This window comes from Amblyomma americanum, chromosome 3 (assembly GCF_052857255.1).
Source record: "Amblyomma americanum isolate KBUSLIRL-KWMA chromosome 3, ASM5285725v1, whole genome shotgun sequence".
In the NCBI taxonomy this organism is placed as follows: domain Eukaryota; kingdom Metazoa; phylum Arthropoda; class Arachnida; order Ixodida; family Ixodidae; genus Amblyomma; species Amblyomma americanum.
This window is the reverse complement of record NC_135499.1, coordinates 75,552,895-75,570,880: the sequence shown is the minus strand read 5'-3', so window position 1 is coordinate 75,570,880 and position 17,986 is coordinate 75,552,895. Positions and strand designations below refer to the sequence as shown.

Here is a 17,986-nt window from a genome sequence, read left to right as displayed (position 1 = left end):
GGCCTCGCTCCCAACTTGTCAGCAATTTTAAGAATCCGAACCAATCGCAGAGATCAGTGTAGGCAGCCTTTCGCATTCGCAAAGCAGAACCTAGACTCTATAGTACAACATTGTAGGTCTCTACGATAAACTTTTTTCTACCTTTTAGCGCACTATCGCTCTTTCCGTCCGCGTGCTTACTCAAAATGACGCATTTGCCCTCAACCTAATAAAAATGACTGGTACTTAGCGCGCATGCTCTCATTGCGAAGGTATCAGAGAGAGGTCGCAAAGAATTGACAAAGCCTTCTAGAGAACTCAGCTGGTCTACAGCAGTTTAAATGTCTAGGCCTGATTTCTGAAGTGCTGCACTCGTTTTGTCAAAGTGCTCCAAGAATTAACTCCATAAAATCGCCATGAATGCAGTCTCTAGTTTAGTCATTTTCTTGAAGAGAGAGTGCGCTTCGTTCTTAGTGTCACCGTTTTCTTCCTCGTTCTTTGATATAGCTTCAAGGCAACACAAGACTGCATTGATATTTTTCAGAACAGCCTTACATGATTCAGCGTGTCTTGACCGCCTGGTCTCAGAGAGACTTTTCAAAACAAGCTGCTGGCCACTTCCGCCCATGCTGTCCAAAAGATGCCTCCATCGCTTAGGTGAGGCAGCAAAGAACCCATACAGTCTCTGAATTACAGTGAAAAATTTGACTGCCTCAAGGCATCTGTAAACACTACACGCGAAAACTATGTTCAGTAAATGACCAGCACACGAAACGTAGACTGCCAATTCGTTCAGTTGTTTGATTTGAGATTGCAGCCCTTTGTATTTTCCTGCTATATTACTCTCATTATCATAGGCTCGGCCCCTACAATCATCAATTGAGATGCCATTGGTCGTCAAGGGGGACATTACGGTATCAAAAAGATACAAACCGGTATGCGATTCGATTGGAAGAAATTCGGGAAAGCGTTCGTACACTTCACCATTTAAATAGTACAGTAAAATAACTGACAGCTGATCAACGTGAGTGAGGTCTGAAGTCGAAACAACAATTAAAGAGAAATATTTTGCGTGTTTCACTTCGTGAACCAGACGTTCCTTGACAGCCTTTGCCATAGGCTCGATAAATTCACCACAAATGGTTTTTGACAGATGCGATGGGGGACCTTTTCCTTTGTTCCTGTACCTTTTGATGAGCTCCTCTAAAAAGAGATCAAACTTGCCAATGCCGTTAAGAAGCCCCAAATAATTGCCATTTCTCGGTGAACCAAAAATCTCCTCACTGCCCCTAAACGCTAGGTTTCGCTCAGCTAGAAGCTTAACTACAACGACTACGCACTTCAACACCTCTATCCAGTAAGTGTTCTGAGTGACAAGACACTTAACCAGCTCCTTGTGAATTGTGCTGCTCGAGTTAGAGCGGGCGAGCCATGCTGCCACGCAGTTCCTGTGCTCGACGCTATTTTCACGTGCGAAAACCTTTTCTTCTGCTCTTTAGCAATCAGAAAAGCCGTGCTTGGTGCAAGCACTGGTGTTGCTTGAAATCAAAAATAGTTTGCACAATAAACTGTAAACGGAACCTTTGGACTCCGAGTACATTAACCAGTGTCGCTGGTACAGCTCCCCATTTATTTACAGCCTTTCGGACGAAAAGATTAGGTGACATATAGAGTTTCTGAGTTTTGTATTGCCTTTCGGAAGACCGAAAATTTTCGGCCCGATTTTGAAAATACAATGGCCCTTTCTTAAGGCACACACTACGAAAGTTGTCAGTAATAACGTCCGACCACTTAGCAGGGTCACTTCGGAGAATCTCGCAACGTAGCTCTTGATGCGGGGGTGTCTGTACTTCTCTGTTGCCGCAACGAGAAGCCGTCTCATTCGGCCTCTCGAGGCACACTTTGTGGGTTGGAACATGATTATTTGAAGCGAAACTAACAGGAAACAATTGAGTTGGTTTTTGGAGTGTTGTTTCCTGGCGCTCGTCAGTAGGAGGAGGCTCATCGGGGAGGTTTGACACTTGTTGATCAGCAATAGTATAAATCGGGCGTGGCGGACCGGACACCTGGAGCTCTGTGGCAGGGGCCCGGCCGAGTAGCATAGACGTTGCTGACTGAGGAGCAGGACAGGGCTTGGTTAGCGTCGGTTGCTCATAAGTATGGACGAGCGAGGTTGGCACCGTTTTCACAGGATCCAGACAACCAAGATGAGTCAAACCTTACTTCTTGCCAGGAAACCGTGGCGATGGACTTGGCAAGTCCTCCGCAGAAGTATAGTCGGTACTATTGGGAGTTTGACATGGACACTGGGTAGAGCGATCACACTGCTCCGCGGAGCTATATTCAGTGGGTACTTTGTCATCTTTGGTAGCTTCTTTTCACGCTCTTCTCTTTCTAACTCAGCCTTTCATTTAGACACATCACTTTGATGCTTCCCACCGAGCATTTTCGCATAAATGGATGCTAATTGTTCAAAGCACCGGGCACTTCGTCCTCAGGTGTCTGCAGGCGTCCAACGGGGGCCGTCCCGAGGACTGGCGCACGCTGCCTGAATGGTCCGTGGCTGGCCGAGAGTGGCGCGTCCCCAAGGAGCTCCTGGGCGGGCGGGCTTATGCAAGCTTAACCGGCGGCTCGGGGTTGAATCGCAGCCCGCGATCAACTTCCTTTCATAGACGCGCGCCGCGTCTGTCTGTTACTAGCGCCAAAGCAGGCGTTCACATACGCATAGAGTTGCTTGGACTAATTCCCTCCTTCTCCCTATAAAATCGCTTCTCCCGTTCCGGTCTCGTCTTCCTATTGGCTAGCAGCAATCGTCGGTTCTGGGAGCTTCTTGATTTTTCTTTTGCCCCGTCGACGCCGAGCGCGAGAATTGAGGGGAGAGGGCGAGTCCTTGCCCGGGCGAAGTTACGTGCCCTACGCCTCCTCTGAGTCATCTTTTTCTTCTTTCTGGAAAATTCGGCGGTCAGTCTGACCTACTTTTTTCCGTCGAGCGCGCGAGAAGGTGCGCAGCCACTAGGCTGGAATGGGCCCTGGAGACAGGCCTTTGTGCCCAGCTCTCCAACTTCCCCCTTCACTCTTCCACAACCCTAGCCCGAACAGTGAACATTCCATGCCCCACGGCGCGCGGACAAAAGCACGTGTGACGTGTTCTTTTCTTTCCTGCCTAGACGCATCACCACATGCTATCGGACTCATCCTGCGCCCCCCAAATTTCCATTACGGTAAAGAAAAGTCGAATGGGAGGCACTGTTCGGTACTGCAGCACATCCTTTGTATGAGAAGGTCATCGGTGGGACTTTTTGGGAGGTGCTGGGTGGCGTGGTGGTGACGAGGGGCAAGGGAGATTTAGGTCCCCATCCCAAAATACATGTTTTAGGTGTTTCGCCCTTGCCCCTCCTCTCCAGACAGCACTGGACAGACGGAGTGACAGGAAACCACGAAAACTCCTCCAAGCAAACGCACCTCGCTTCGTAAGAAAGAGGGCCCCGCCGGGATGGCGGGGATTCCTGTTTTTGAAGCTCGACAAGCTCTCCCCAAATGATCAGGCTAAACGCATGCTGTTACACTAGGCGGGGGGCCCCGTCTGCTCGTTGTGGTTTTCTCGCTTCATACATATTGGTCGAAGTTCCGTTGCCCATGGTTCCATATACAAAACAGGTTAGAATAAATGGCCCCCTTCTTCTACTGTCCGAGGTGAGGCCCTGGGCTGCAGCCCCCTTAGCCCCCCCCCCCCTCCAATTCCCTTAATCCAGCGCTGCAGGGAACGAAAGCTGATAGTGAGGCCTTACTTGCAACCGTTCAATGTTTTCACTGCATGGAATTGGCGCCTGATAAGCCAAGTTTCTAGTCGGAGATGAGTGTTCATAAGGTCATTCAACCAGATAGAGTGGACGATCCGGCAGGCGGCGGCTTGGAAACCGAAGGTAGAGGTTCTGAAGTCTGTGTGGATTCAGGGACCGAAATAACAAAACAAGGTGTGCTTCTCCAAGTTTCAGAAACCGATCTAACCTTGTGTGCCGAGCCAGAAAGTACTGAGGACATAGGGGTGTTAGTCACGCGTGTGAAGCACCTGCTGTCAGAGCAAGCGAAGACATAGCACGCCCAGGAGGCACACGAGTGTATTGCTCGTGATCAAGAGTTCAGCATTGTGCCAGAGCAGGTTGGCGCTAAGTCTGAGGCAGCAGTAACGCTCGATAAAGAGCAGGTTCTTATATCGCGAACACTAATTCCTGGCGATGGAAAGCTAGCTGCAAAATATGAGGCGCTTAGCCAGCCAGTGCCGACATTGTGCGCACTGGCAGATCAAGCTGAAGGTTTAGGGCAGCTTGTAACACATGAAGCGCAGTCGCTGCCAGAGCAGCCAGAAAGCGAGCAGCACATGAAGAAAATGAGAGAGCTATTTTCGAAAAGCATCTCAAAATTCCTCACTGAGCTCTCCGAGACAAACCTGACACACCGACAGAGGTTCAGGCAGATCCGGAAGGTGCAAAAGTTTCTGCAGCAGATTCGGCGCTAACAGGGACACTTCAACGAGTTGGGCAGCAGTTAGGGAACCAAGGGATTCAGATACTATTTGCATCGCTTTAGTTTTTCGCATGTGGCACGACGCCTAATTATTGGAAGTGTGGAAGCAAGGCGGCGTAGGTTTTCGTAAAAAGATAATGAATGAGGGCATGCTTTTGTTTGAGGAGAACGCTGGCCGCCAACACTAGAAACAGCTAGCGCAGCCTGAAACTGGATGTCAAACTGCAGATCAAGTTGCCGATGACAGGCCTGACCCCACGGTAGAATTAAAAGTAAGGGGGTATGCAGACGCGACTGCAGCAGCAATCTTCGTAGCCCGACGGGAGCCGGTGAACTCTATTGATTCGATTACGGCGGCAGCCTTTGCAACCGGCGTTGTGCCGGATGATTCGGAATTTTCGTCCAACCTTGTGAAAAAAGCTAAAAAGAAACATGAACTTCTGTTTCGAGATGTAGGTGGCTAGAATTTGTTTCTGTCAGTTTGGTGCACTCATATGGCATGGTGGATGTCGGAATCTGCAGATTGGTTTTCTACCCCCTGTGTGCGGATTGAACTAACCTCAATGTGCGCGCGTGTGTGCGTGTTTGTGGACTGATTGAACAGCCGAGCATACATGTGCGTGTGCGTGCAGTCTTGTTGTCCTGGGAAACTGTGGCCGACCTTTTATGTCACACTGACAGCAAGTGTCCGCGTGACATTCTTGGTTGGGATGTGTGAAGTTCGATTAACTTTCCGTGGTGCCAGTCGGTCTTGTGCTCGCGAGGAATGCCGCACCGGCGGAGTCCCTTAGCATCAGAGGAACACCCGACGGGGACTCGGCGGCGGCTGTATTGTGATCAGCGCCTCGCCAAAAAATGGACCCGTCCAATCTCTGTCTCCCCTTCTATTAGCGGGTGCCTTTGGGTTCTTCTCGCCGTAACGGGCATAAACCGTCTTGAAGAAGCTTAGGTAGGTACAGGGGTCGACATGTGCGCGGCGTCAAGGGGTTGCCGAGACTTCGTTAATGCAGGAGATACGTCTGGGTAGAATCGTGTAACCATGAATTGCATCCTTCCCTTGACTACTGTCTTCTTTTTTTTTCTGTAAAGAAGCTGAGTGATCATCGCTTCGGCATACGTTTGTCTCGCATGCACTTGTGCGAAAGAGGAAACAGATGACTATTTTAGGAATGCAGTAACTGTTGTGCCGTAGTTGCCGTGGGAAATGGTAGTCGTGTTTGTGCTGTTTGTGAGTTTGATTGGAACCTCTACTTTCCCAAACGTTTGGCTAGTCGAGGGAATCGCAGAGTTTTGGCTTTCTTTTCCCCGAGCATTGTTTCCCCAAACTGCGATTAGTTGGTGAAAACCTTATTTTCATTTCCCTAACCACTGATTGGTGAGGAGGGTTGCTTCTAAACTTATTGGTTGTTGTCCCCGCTAAGGGCGGAGACAAAGCGGTTAAAAGTAAGCGCTCTGGGTTGAACCAGGGCTGAATTCGTCTGATCAACGGTTTAGTCATGTTGTAAATAGTTTTCTCTTTGCTCGTTTCTTCTTGTTTTATTTACGTTGTAAATAAATAGTTAACCTTCTCTTTTCCTCAAGTAACGTGAATGTTTGCGAGTTAGAACCGCCGGGTCATCAAGAAACCCCGATTTCATCATCAACAAGATGTTTCCTCTCATCGCCACCTTAAGGGGATCGCAACTGGCGCAGTCTGAAGGGGAAACTGTCTGCACGACGACTTTTTGCGCCATTCAAAACACTGCTTTCACCGTGACTTACCTGTCCTCTAAACAGAAATAGGACATAAGGAAATGTGCTAGAGGACATCTTACTTCCTTTTTAATTCTTTTTGTATACAGCGTACCACTTCGGCGCCTCGCGCAGCACCTCTGTATGCCCCGCTCTCTACTGTCTGAGCTGCCGTCGCCCGTCTGCCCTGCGGCTACGTCTGGCTGTCGTGTGACGCACATCAAATTCCGGGGGGGGGGGGGGGGGGGGGCATGTTGGCGGGTTAGTTGGTACAAGAAGATACAAATGGAGAACAGCGCGGAAAACAATGTTGTGGGGAGAGAACGAGACAACACGAACGTTGACCGCGACCTAAAGATGGCACAACAGGCCCAAACAGTAAGAGGACGTCGTCTTGTTGTTACTGTCTTAATGCAGCCTCCGTGGAAGGGGGTTGGGGTGAACCCATGCGCTTCGGGTTAACCACACGGAAACTGAAGGCACTTGCGCGATCACGTTATGCTGATAATAACGACCGTACTATTGTCGCACAAAAGCGCTCTAATCAGACGTCTGGGACTCCTTACGTCTGTGTGCAAACAGCTCTTAATTATACTGTCTGAGGAAAATTCATTTTAATATGAAATAACGGATACTTCCATGGGCGCTCCTACAATACGCTTCGAGCCGCAAGCAAGAGAATTATACAACTCTTTTACAGGTACTGTCAGATTTAAAATGATCCGGACCATTCGAAATGCGGCAGCGGCTCAGCTCACGAAGAAGCGTGAGCTGCGCGCAGCTGGAAATTGATCCATTTAGAGGTGGATGCCAGGAAAGAACTACACTCGAAGTGTGAGCAAACTTAAGGCGCTGTGTGGCTTGGGCAAAAATTTAGAGCATTGGAATATTCTAAGGTATTATTATGGAAATATTGATGGTAATGGTTTATTCTTCCGACGTGTAGCAAAATCTGTTTTTAGAGCGTTTCGATTACCCGCTCGAGCACTTAAGACTGCCATGGAAAACCAATGTGGAGCACTATTCACGACAGCAAAAGAGATTAATTAAAAAAAAAACTCACAGGACGGTTACGGGTGTGTAACGCGAGATTCACCGATAGCTGTGGAGGAAGTTTGTTTATGGGCTATTTTGAGGTCGAAAATATACAACGACCTCATAACACAGGTGTAGCAAGCGGTCAAGTGATGCCCCCTGCTTTGGCATGCGGCTGTTGCAAGCAGAGCCACCCGTAGGCTTATGCGAACCAGGTTGACAGTTATATAAGGTAAGGGCGTTAATGACATCCACTGGGTTGGTGGATGTCTTTAACGCACCCACCGGTTGCGCCGACGGTGACGAGATAGCCAGGGACGGGCGCATAACATAAGGGCACAGGGTAAGGTAAAATTAGAAAAAAATCGTTTTTTTTTTCTTTTGGAATTTCAGAAGTTCAATTCTTTCTACACATGTTCCATGATCGCACTTTCCTCAGAAAGCCATATTTACGGCTGAAAAACGCTTTTTCCGAAACCAAGTAGTGAGCGGCCACGCCCCCTTTCAGGATTAACGTCAATTTTTTCAACCAAAAAGTCCACCACCTGAGTTTAAAACTTGTCTAAAATCAGCTACATATAAAAAATTGTCTGGCAACTATTGTACAGCTCCTCTTTTTTAGCCAAGACAATCCTGAGACGCTTTGCACGTTTTTTCCACGTTTCTGCAACCTTCATGCAGCTGCGTCCGAGTGCTATCCATTTCGATCAGTATTGTAAATTGTGCCGGTGTTGGTTGCTACTGATAAGTTGAGATGCCCAGGGCAAAGAAGGCCTTCGTCAGGCGTGAATTTCACGGCAACCGCTACACTCATCGTGAAAAAGCAAAAGGATGTCCACGACCGAATGAGATCCCGAACGCCGAACGCGCCAGCTCCTCGACATCGAAGCTTTCAAGATTTTCTCTGTGCTTCCAGGAAGAGGATGTGCTACAGAGCAGCAGCCAATATGCCTTAATGGACATGGACGGCATTTGTGCCGCAATTACACAGATTTGCGTGTGCAGAGAGTGCGGTGGAAGTGTTGAGCTCATCGAAATTCTGACAAAACGGGTAGGTGTTGCAAGCGTTTACAGTTTGAACTGTGAAGTGTGTAGTGCCGCACAACGATTTGAGACGTCGAAGAAAACTACTTCTGGCCTCTATGAAGCCAACCTCAGGTTAGTGTATGCCTTGAGGTCCATTGGTAAGGGAATGGCTGCAGGAAATATACTCTGTGCTATGCTAAACCTTCCTAAGCCGCCGACAAAGTTTGCGAAATACAATCAAGAGCTTCTAGGTCACATCGAAGCTGCTGCTCAGGAGTCGATGAAAAGGGCAGCTGACGAAGCTGTGCAGCTGAGTGAGGGGGATAAAGACATCGCAGTTGCTCTTGATGGAAGCTGGCAGAAGCGAGGCCATACTTCCAATAACGGCATAGTCTCTGCGACCAGTGTAGACTCTGGGAAAGTGCTGGATGTGGAGGTTTTGTCTAAACGTTGTCCAAAGTGCAGCATCAAGGGTACAAACAGTGACCCCCTTCATAGAGAGGTGTGCCAAAGCAACTACCAAGGCACCAGCGGTGGAATGGAAGTCGCAGGAGCACTGAAAATTTTCGGCAGGAGTGAGGAGCTTCACGGCGTTCAATACGTCAAATACCTTGGGGATGGTGACAGCAAGGCTTTTATGGCTGCGAAGGCACAAATGCCATATGGTGATTCCGTTGAAATATCCAAGGTTGAGTGCATAGGGCACGTGCAAAAAAGGATGGGCACAAGGTTACGAAGGCTAAAAAAAAGGAAACAAAGCAGGAAAACTCTCTGATGGAAAGAGCCTCTCGGGCCGAGGCCGACTGACTGATGCAGTAATAGACAAGCTCCAGACGTACTATGGTTTGGCCATCAGAAGAAATGTAGGAAACCTGGATGAAATGCGAAAGGCCGTTTGGGCAACCTTCTTCCACTTATCGGCCACAGACGATGACCCATGCCATGGACTTTGCCCAAAGGGACCTGATACGTGGTGTGCCTTCAACAGAAGTCAGTCAGAGGGCAAGCCATTTTTCCACAAGGAGAGTTTGCCTGCATCTGTCTTGGAGGCTATCAAACCCATTTATAGGGAGCTATCGAAGGCTGAGCTCCTAGAGAAGTGCCTGCATGGGCGAACTCAAAATGCAAATGAGTCGTTCAACCATGTTGTTTGGGAACGCGCGCCAAAGAATGTGTTTGTTAGGCTTCGGACCCTACGGATGGCAACACTGGATGCTGTTCTTTCATTTAATGATGGTAGCATCGCACGGGCCAACGTTTTGAAGGCGTGTGGATTGAACCCAGGGAGCAACACCATCAAGTGGCTGAGGGAAGCTGACCATAAGCGCATGTACTTTGCGGACCGAGCAACACGACAGCTTACAAAAGAGGCCCGACAGTCAAAACGACAAGCCGAAAAGCGAAACAATGACGGCGACAGTGACTACGAAGCAGGGGGCTACTAAAACAATTACTATGGAGGCGTTTCTGCGACTAAAAAATGGTTTTTCACATCTTTTTTCTCTTTACGCTCTATTATCTCAAAACAGTGTTTTTTTCTTACAAAGGTACCATTATTTCCAATGCCTTTCAAGACAGACGGCTGATTTTTTTTTTTCAATCATCTACATAAGTGTTGCCAACTACTGAACTAGAATTAAGCAATTTCACTGAGCAGTTATTCTGTTATGAATTTTGAAATGCGCAAAGAAAGGCCAGATTTGTGTACTACCGGAAAAAAATTTATTAAAAATCGAATTTTCAACACATTTCAAATATTCTAGTTCAGTGAAAAGAGCACAAAATTTGGCAAACAATGATATATGTATTATTAGGCTACTGTTATTAGTTAGTGAGAAACATGTACCTCAACATGGCCTAAAATGCATGGGTAGTATAGGGCTTACCCTGTGCCCTAATATAAAAATTTAAAAACCTGCCTACCGGCGGTCTGCGGATATATTGATTGTTATAGCGAAATCTTACAAAAAATAATAAACTGACTCCTGTTCAAAAATGCTTTTGTTTAAAATTGATCGGGATGAAAACGCAAAGCTGAGTTGGTTTCCTGTATTTATTTTGCAATTCATATTGAGCACTTTAGTACCTGCCATTATATTTGTTCATACATCTAACGACACGACACGTCATACGACGTGTCTCTGCCAAGGGCATAATATGGCATGTCAAGATCCGTGGGGAAATTGCTACTAACTGCTATCGTCTCGAACCTCACGCTAGGAGGGGCTATTATCGATTTTCTGCGATTTGGGGAGAGGGGAGGAAGCAGGCGGCTTACTGTTTCCAATGAAGGTCTGGAAGGCGGCCTCGACGAGGGTATCGATAGTAGCGTTCCTAGGTCCATACACGACGCTCTGCTTCTTCGATGTCAGATGGTAGGCGGGGGCTGCGTCGCCTATGATGGGACTTGCCTGCGCCTTGTCTCGCAGGGCGGCCTTGGCCGGCGCACTGCTAGGCACGACGTAGTAGGCTAGCATCACCACGCTCATCACCTCGAGGGCCGTGGAGGGGAAGTGGCGCCGCAGCGACTGCAGCACCAAGTGGCGCCGCACCACGCACAACACCTTCGCCAGCCCCATTTGGCATGAATGTCCGGAGACTCTTCTGACAGCACGTCAGCGCTTCTGCGGTAAACAGTTAAGGTCAACACTCGAGCTCCACTCGAAGAGCTACTCTATGAAATGTTTTTTTTTTTGTAAGGCAGCTTCATTTTTATTTAAGATGGGTATGAGGGACGGCCCGATACTGCGGGAAACAGTTCGTGCATGCATTATGAAAAGACAGAGGGCGAATGCAAGAGAAACTGATGATTCCATGCAGGACCCAAATGGCGGAAATATACCCGCCGGTGCGCCTGTACACAACGCACGAAAGCGCAGTACAGCAGCCAGCAGTGCAGCAGCCAGCACAGTGATGTACCGTAGCGAAGATTGCGATGCACCACCCTTGTAAGGCTATTGTGCGATGGCGACTGCAGTCGCATTGTGCATGACCGTGCCTAATGTTTCGACGCGCTGCTAGCTACCTGCATCATGGCCAGCGATGAGGCGCGACTGGTGAATTTTATCTCTTTTTTTTCGAGATGTAGTGAAATGGCTCCTCAGTATATACTTTGAGCACGACTCCGCCAGGAAAACCGTGTTATGTTCTGTACTGTAGTCATGCGCTTTTTCTCGTATGCCCCTGCACCCACCTCTCTAAAGTGCTCAAACGGCGCACCAGAGAATACACTTGTGTCATTTGCGAGTGGCCTAGGGTTTAACTTGTTATGCTTGAAAATTCCCATGGACCTTCTTTAAGTTCTTATGTCTTTAGAAGCTGTACTGGGCCACCGGCCACCGGTGGTTGTCATAAATGCACAAAAGAGCGCGCCATGTATGTATGTACGACTGCATATACATGGCGCACACATGTGCAGTACTCACGGATTGAAATAGGACATTCGGAGCGCTAGCCTTGCAGTGCCACGCAGGCATGTGGTAAACCACAGGCCGGCTCATTGGCTACTGGAAGGAACAATTCTGCTTTGTAGATGTTCTCCCTCTCGCGCCATACCACAATGCACCACATTGGTTCCATGAGCGTCTACGGGCGGCGCTCCATGAAGCGACGGCCACGCGCTCCGAATGTCCTATTTCAATCCGTGAGTACTGTACATACATGTACAGAACTACAAGGTGCATTGCAGCAAACGAAAGCATTCTGTTCCGCAATGGCGTCTCGCACACAGACGTGCATGTTCGCATAATCATTACGGGTGCCGTCTACGAAGAAGAAATCCCTCGGAGGAACTTTTTTCTATTACCCTTCAGGACAGCTGGTAAGAAACTCAATTGCATCGCCATGAGCTGTTCGATGTCAGTGCACGCTGAAGAGTGGTCCGAAATTATTCACGAGCAGGCCACTAAGGCGTCCCCAAAGCACATGTGCCGATTCAGCGTATTCGTATGTTCCAACCCAGGATAATTCCCACTTAATATCGTAATTAGACCGTTCAAACCCACCATACGAGGTGACAACTGCGGTACATTTCCATAACGTAAATAGAGAATACGTCCCCGGCATAAACTAATCGAACAATGAGTGGACAAAATGTCAACAGCTGGAATGCGGCAGTGAAATTATACGTAAACTAGAGAGAGTAAAGAAGTGTTTGTTGTGCTTTGCCTTAATGTCCAAAGACGCGAGTGTGTTTCAGCAGTGCTTTGAGTTCTGGTATGCAGTGCCTTACGCTTGTACGCAAAAAACTCAATGATTTGCCTGCAATGCTGAACCAGCGCTGGTATACTGCTACACTGTGTTACTGTAAGGTAGTCGTTGCTAAAAAAAAAAACAAAAAGATAACGTTAGCATTTGTAGAATATTGCTGTAAAATGTGTATCTCTTCTTTACTAGTATGTCCAGTCGAGGCGGATTTCACAGCAAGTGTGGAGACATGCGATCGCAAAGCTTGCACACTGCATCAGATATGTCGCTGCGTTTTTGACGCCTCAGGCTCTCGAAGAATGTTTTTTTACATTGTTTGATGATGATGACTTTTATGGCTCAAAAGCAGCTGTGGCGAACGTGTTATAGTGCAAGGTATTTTTCATCTACGCAAAGAGGCGATCAAAGACCTATTGTCGCAAGCATTTCCGCCCAGATAAGCCAAGCTCCAGGCCAGTAGAAAGCTTGTCCCTATCCTATCACATTTCGCATGCGACGCAGGTGCTAAAACAACGAAGTCACCACTGCGGTACATTTTCATTAACGTCAGGAGGTTTTTCAGAGCAGTGTCCTACAGAATGTCGCCGTGAAACGACCACCGCTGTCCCTGCGCTAGTTCCTCGGTAGCGGCGACAGTTCCCCTAAGAAATAAATCTGAAGAGTTTGCGTTCCTTATACATTAGCAAAGGACAAAAGAAAGCCGGAAGGAATATGTACATAATAGTTTCAGTTTACAACCTATGAATTCATGTCACGCCTCCGTTGCTGTTTGTCGCACACAAGATAAGGGTCATGTAGGGGAAATGGCAATGACTGCGCCTCATCACTGCGTAGAAACCTGCAGCGGCAGATGCGCATCACGGCATGTGGCTATTTATGGTGGAAAAGGAAAAAAAATTGCGCTTACCAACGGAAGTGGGCAAAATTAAAACGTCTAAGTGGTACTTAGGATCTCTGACATTACATTGGCGGCCAGCACCAGAGCAACTGCAGAAAGGGGCGACAAATAGACAAGACCAATGAAAAAAACAATTGTTTCCAGGAAACAAAGGGCGTGGTGAGTATCTCACTTCATCATGGGCACCCAAACTGCGTCGTGAGGGAAGAGATGAAAGAGGGCTTGAAAGAAGGAAGCGAGACAGAAGTAATTGTAAATTAAGGAGATTGACGTCCCGAAGCGAAACATGGGTATGAGGATGCCGCAGGGGAGAGCTCCGGATTAATTCGGATCACTGGGTGTTCATTAACATGCGCTGACATCCCGCAGCACGTCAACGATTTGTATTCTGCCTTCATAGAAAAACGGCCGTCGGGGATGGGATCGAACCAGGGACTTGCGGTGCAGCAGCCTATCGCCGAGGCCACTGAGCTCCAGAGGCGGGTGGCAGTCGCCATTTGCGTTTTCAATCCAGAAAGTGCAAGGATACCACATACCACTTCAGCGTACTCATTCTAACTATGAATGACACACAAACCATGTTGCCATTGTCAGCAGAGCGACTACCTTCAAAGGCAGCCTCTGTAGAAGAGAGAGAGAGAGAGTGCTTCACTGTATGCGCTCCAGGTGCGTCGAGAGGAAGACGAGATGAACACTTTTGAAAAAAGAACCGACAAAAGCAAGATTTTGCCTCCTAATAAATGCGCGAACATCCACAAAGATATATTCAAGACCAACCGTTTGAGTCAGCCATACTGTAGGGTTCGGCGCGCTGTCGCATCTTTTTGTACATGTATTGCGAATATTCCGCGAGAGGGCAGTGACCTAGGCTGCGCGTCCGGTTTTGTTTTATTTTGTTTTGCTTTGGTACACGCCATTAGAACGGGACTCATGCCTTTTTGGTTAGTCTCCCCATTCGTCCTTGCGGTTTCCTTCGCCGCTACGGACGGCGGGGCTATCTGCCGGCCTCGACCTTGGACCCCTGTCCCGTTGGTGAAGGATTGCGAGACCACCTAGGGAGGAACTCGGGGGTAAGGAAAAACGCTGACATCAGTTCTGAGCTTTCCTATTCGTCAAAACTAATGAGCGGCAGTTAGCAGTTTATTTTTACGTGTGGAAAGGGGCGCGGGCATCTTCGGGGTGTACCCGCGAAAGGAGCCGCACCCGTGTGTTTTTTGGCTCTAGCTACTACTAGCTGGCGGCGCTACGGCTGGCCGAGTGCGGAAGGAGTGACCGTCGAGAGCTGGTGCAAGGCGCGCCAGTTTGACTGTCGGGAAGCGCTGTCCCTTGCCTCTGTGCAGGCGGTCGGCTAGGCCGGCCGCGGATAGTTGTGGCCGTATACTGACTTTAGTTTGTACCCATCTGTAAATAGCCTGTATAAAAGTTCGTTTCTCACTAAATCGCTTTGCCTGCCAAATCATATCATCGAGGAGACTTCAAACGGTGAATCCAGTTTTTGAAAATCACCGGACCAACACCACCGGCAAACCTTTACTGGCGCAGTCGACAGTACTGGTGCTCTGCAGCGGCCCCGAGGAACGGACGAAGACATCCACGGAGAGAACGACGAAGTTCGGCATCCAAGGCGAGATACCGAAAGGACGACAGGCTACGGGGGTACGAAGGTGCGAACCGCATCGGGCGTGAAACGCCGAAGCCAAGGCCTTCAACAGACACAGAGTGGTATCCCTGATCAACGGCGGCAGTTGGAAGATTCAAGCGGACACGGCTTTCTGCAGAGCGGACACGGGCGCTATGGGACGCCAGCGGAGGGCGACACCTTGGTGAGAGGCCCCGCAGCTGCGGCTGATCATCGCGACAAGTAAGCGAGCTCCTGGTGACGGACTTCGGAGGCTGTTGGGAGCGAAGAGAGGCGACATCCTGGTGCGAAGCCTGTGGAGCTGTTGGAGTCGAAGAGGGGACGCCAGCTGAGCAGTGTCGTGGACGAAGACTGGTGCAAATCTGCGGACCAACGAGGAGGCAACAAGAGGCCTCCGAGGAAGAGAATACTGCAGCCGTGGGAAAGGACAAGGCGGCGTCTGACTGAGAGGTTCGCAGAGGTCGCCAGAGTCATGGGCAGCGACGCGACGGCAGAGCGAGTCCCCCTTCCCATTTGCTTGCCTCCGTAGCGCTCGAGCCGCAGGGTTAGGAAGCAACGGGTGTGATGGCCGCATTCAGGTGTTCGAGTGGGCAATATGCCGGGCGCGCCTTATGGTCCAGGCTGGACGATGTCAGCCTGGAATCCCTCGAGCGCGAACTAGCGATAGCCAAACAAGAGTACAAGGAGATGAAAGAATCTCTCTAGAAAGAGCGAAGTGCGCAGCAGGAGGTGGTACCGCTAGAGCGAGCTCAGAGACGATCATCCCCTCCGGGTAGAGGAGACGGCAACGAATCGCTGAGCAGTGTAACAGAGGATGTGGTAGGTTGCTGCAGCTTGAAGCCGGTAGGGTTCGAAAGCGCTTTGAGCGACGCGCAAGTCCCGGCAAACAATGTAGAGATCGCTGCCGCATTCAGGTGTTCGAGTGGGCATTATGCCAGGTTCGCCTTATGGTCCGGGCGAGGTAGTTACCTCGAAAATAAGCTGGACGATGTCAGCCTGGAATCTCTTGAGCGCATACTAGCGATAGCCAAACAAGGTTACAAGGAGATAAAAGAATCTCTCCAGAAAGAGCGAAGTGCGCAGCAGGAGGTGGTACCGCTGGAGCGAGCTCAGAGCCGATCCCCCCCTCCGGGTAGAGGAGATGGCAACGAATCGCTGAGCAGTGTAATAGAAGAGGTGGTTAGTTGCTGGAGCTTGAAGCCGGTAGGGATCGAAAGCGCTTCGAGCGAAGCGCAAGTCCCGGCAAACAATGTAGAGATTGCTGGCGCGGAGTGCCGGATGCTGCTCAGTCAGCAATCCAGGTTGAAAGAGAACAGCGGTTCCTACCAGCTGGCTTGGAGATGAGCCCCGTGGAGGAGAAGGTCGATAAAACCCATCCGATAGGCGACGCACGTGTGGGCGTGACGGATATTTGCGCTGAACCTCATGAGCATGAGGAAAAGGGCGGCTCGCCAGGCACAGGCGTCCAGTGTGAACTTTCTTTGCGCATCGACATTGAAGCGGTGCGTCGGGGGTGTTCCACCAATGAAGCGGATGAAACATCGAGCTCAGCGGTAGCGGCGTCGCTTGAGGCGCAGGTGTCGCAGGTGTCGCAGCTGACTAGAGCTGATTCTGAGACAGCGGACACGGGTACAAGCAATGCTACCGTGGAGAGATTGCCATACGGCAGATCAGCTGGTGTGGACAGTGTCTGCGTCCTTTACCGTGAACAGAGCACGGAAGCACGTCAAACGTTTGCGACGCACGCCAAATCACGGCAAGATCTTGGCGTGCCTTTGCCTATGCAGCCCGAGGGACTGGCGTCCAGCGCAAAGACGCTACAGCAGTTGAGCACGCAAAGCATGAAGGCCTCAGAAAACATGGCTCTGTCCATAGTGAAGGCGCGTGGTCTGAGTGCGCTGACCGCCAAAGAGGGTCTTAAGGTGGATAGACAGCAGCGCAAGCAGAATGTCACGGCGCTGACCGCCTGTGCCGCACCGATATTCGGTCGTAGACGGCGGGTGCGAGTGTTCGACCCGGGAGGACGCCGCTGAATCGTAGGCTGCGTTGGACATGCCCACTCCACCTTTAACAGGCCTCGCCATGTCCCAACAAGGACCCGTGGGTAGGTACGCAACACGGCTAGCCTTGGTAGCACGTCTCGAGATGAAACAAAAGGCTCGATTAAGCGCGGATGCAGTTGGTGGGTGTGGGGGATGCAGAGTTGGCAGGACTCAGTGTTCAGGGACTACAGACATGGACATGACCGAATGTTCTTGTGCGGCAGTTATGCTGATTTTACTTTGCGTGCTTCAGTGATTACGGACAGTGTGATATAAACTGCTCGGAACTGTCTTTGCATATTACAGATGTTTGAGTGCCCCGAGAATGATGTGCTGTCTCAGTTACAAGATTGAGAGTATTTGTCATTGGCACCGTCATTATCATTGGCATTAGCATTGTCATTAACATTGTCATTAGCATTGTCCTCGGGATGGGGGTGAGTGTGTGACGAAGGGTCGCAGCATGCGGGCTCGCAGGCTCTGGTTGCTTGCTCGTGCAGAGGTACTCAACCTGCACTTGCCGAACCCTTTTTGTTGTTTGTTGCCTCGGCTTACCTCTGAATAGATTACCCGAGTCTTGGGGGAAAATGTAGGGTTCGGCGCCCTGTCGCATCTTTTTGTACATGTGTTGCGAATATTCCGCGAGAGGGCAGTGACCTAGGGTTTCCTTCGCCGCTCCGGACGGCGGGGCTATCTGCCGGCCTCGACCTTGGACCCCTGTCCCCTTGGTGAAGAATTGCGAGACCACCTAGGGAGGAACTCGGGGGTAAGGGAAAACGCTGACATCAGTTCTGAGCTTTCCTATTCGCCAAAACTGATGAGCCGCAGTTAGCAGTTTATTTTTACGTGTGGACAGGGGCGCGGGAATCTTCGGTGTGTACCCGCGAAGGGAGCCGCTCCCGGGTG

The 17,986-nt window shown here is 49.8% G+C and overlaps 1 protein-coding gene across 1 annotated transcript in view; it reads right to left on the bottom strand.

Moving 5' to 3' along the window:
• Window positions 1-10,874, bottom strand: part of LOC144123837 (phospholipid-transporting ATPase ABCA3-like) — a 126,482-nt gene extending 115,608 nt beyond the window's left edge. Inside the window, exon 1 of the mRNA XM_077656575.1 lies at window positions 10,574-10,874. Coding sequence (XP_077512701.1) covers window positions 10,574-10,874 — 301 coding nt within the window. The remainder of the gene's footprint in view (window positions 1-10,573) is intronic.
• Between the last annotated feature and the right edge of the window lie 7,112 nt (window positions 10,875-17,986).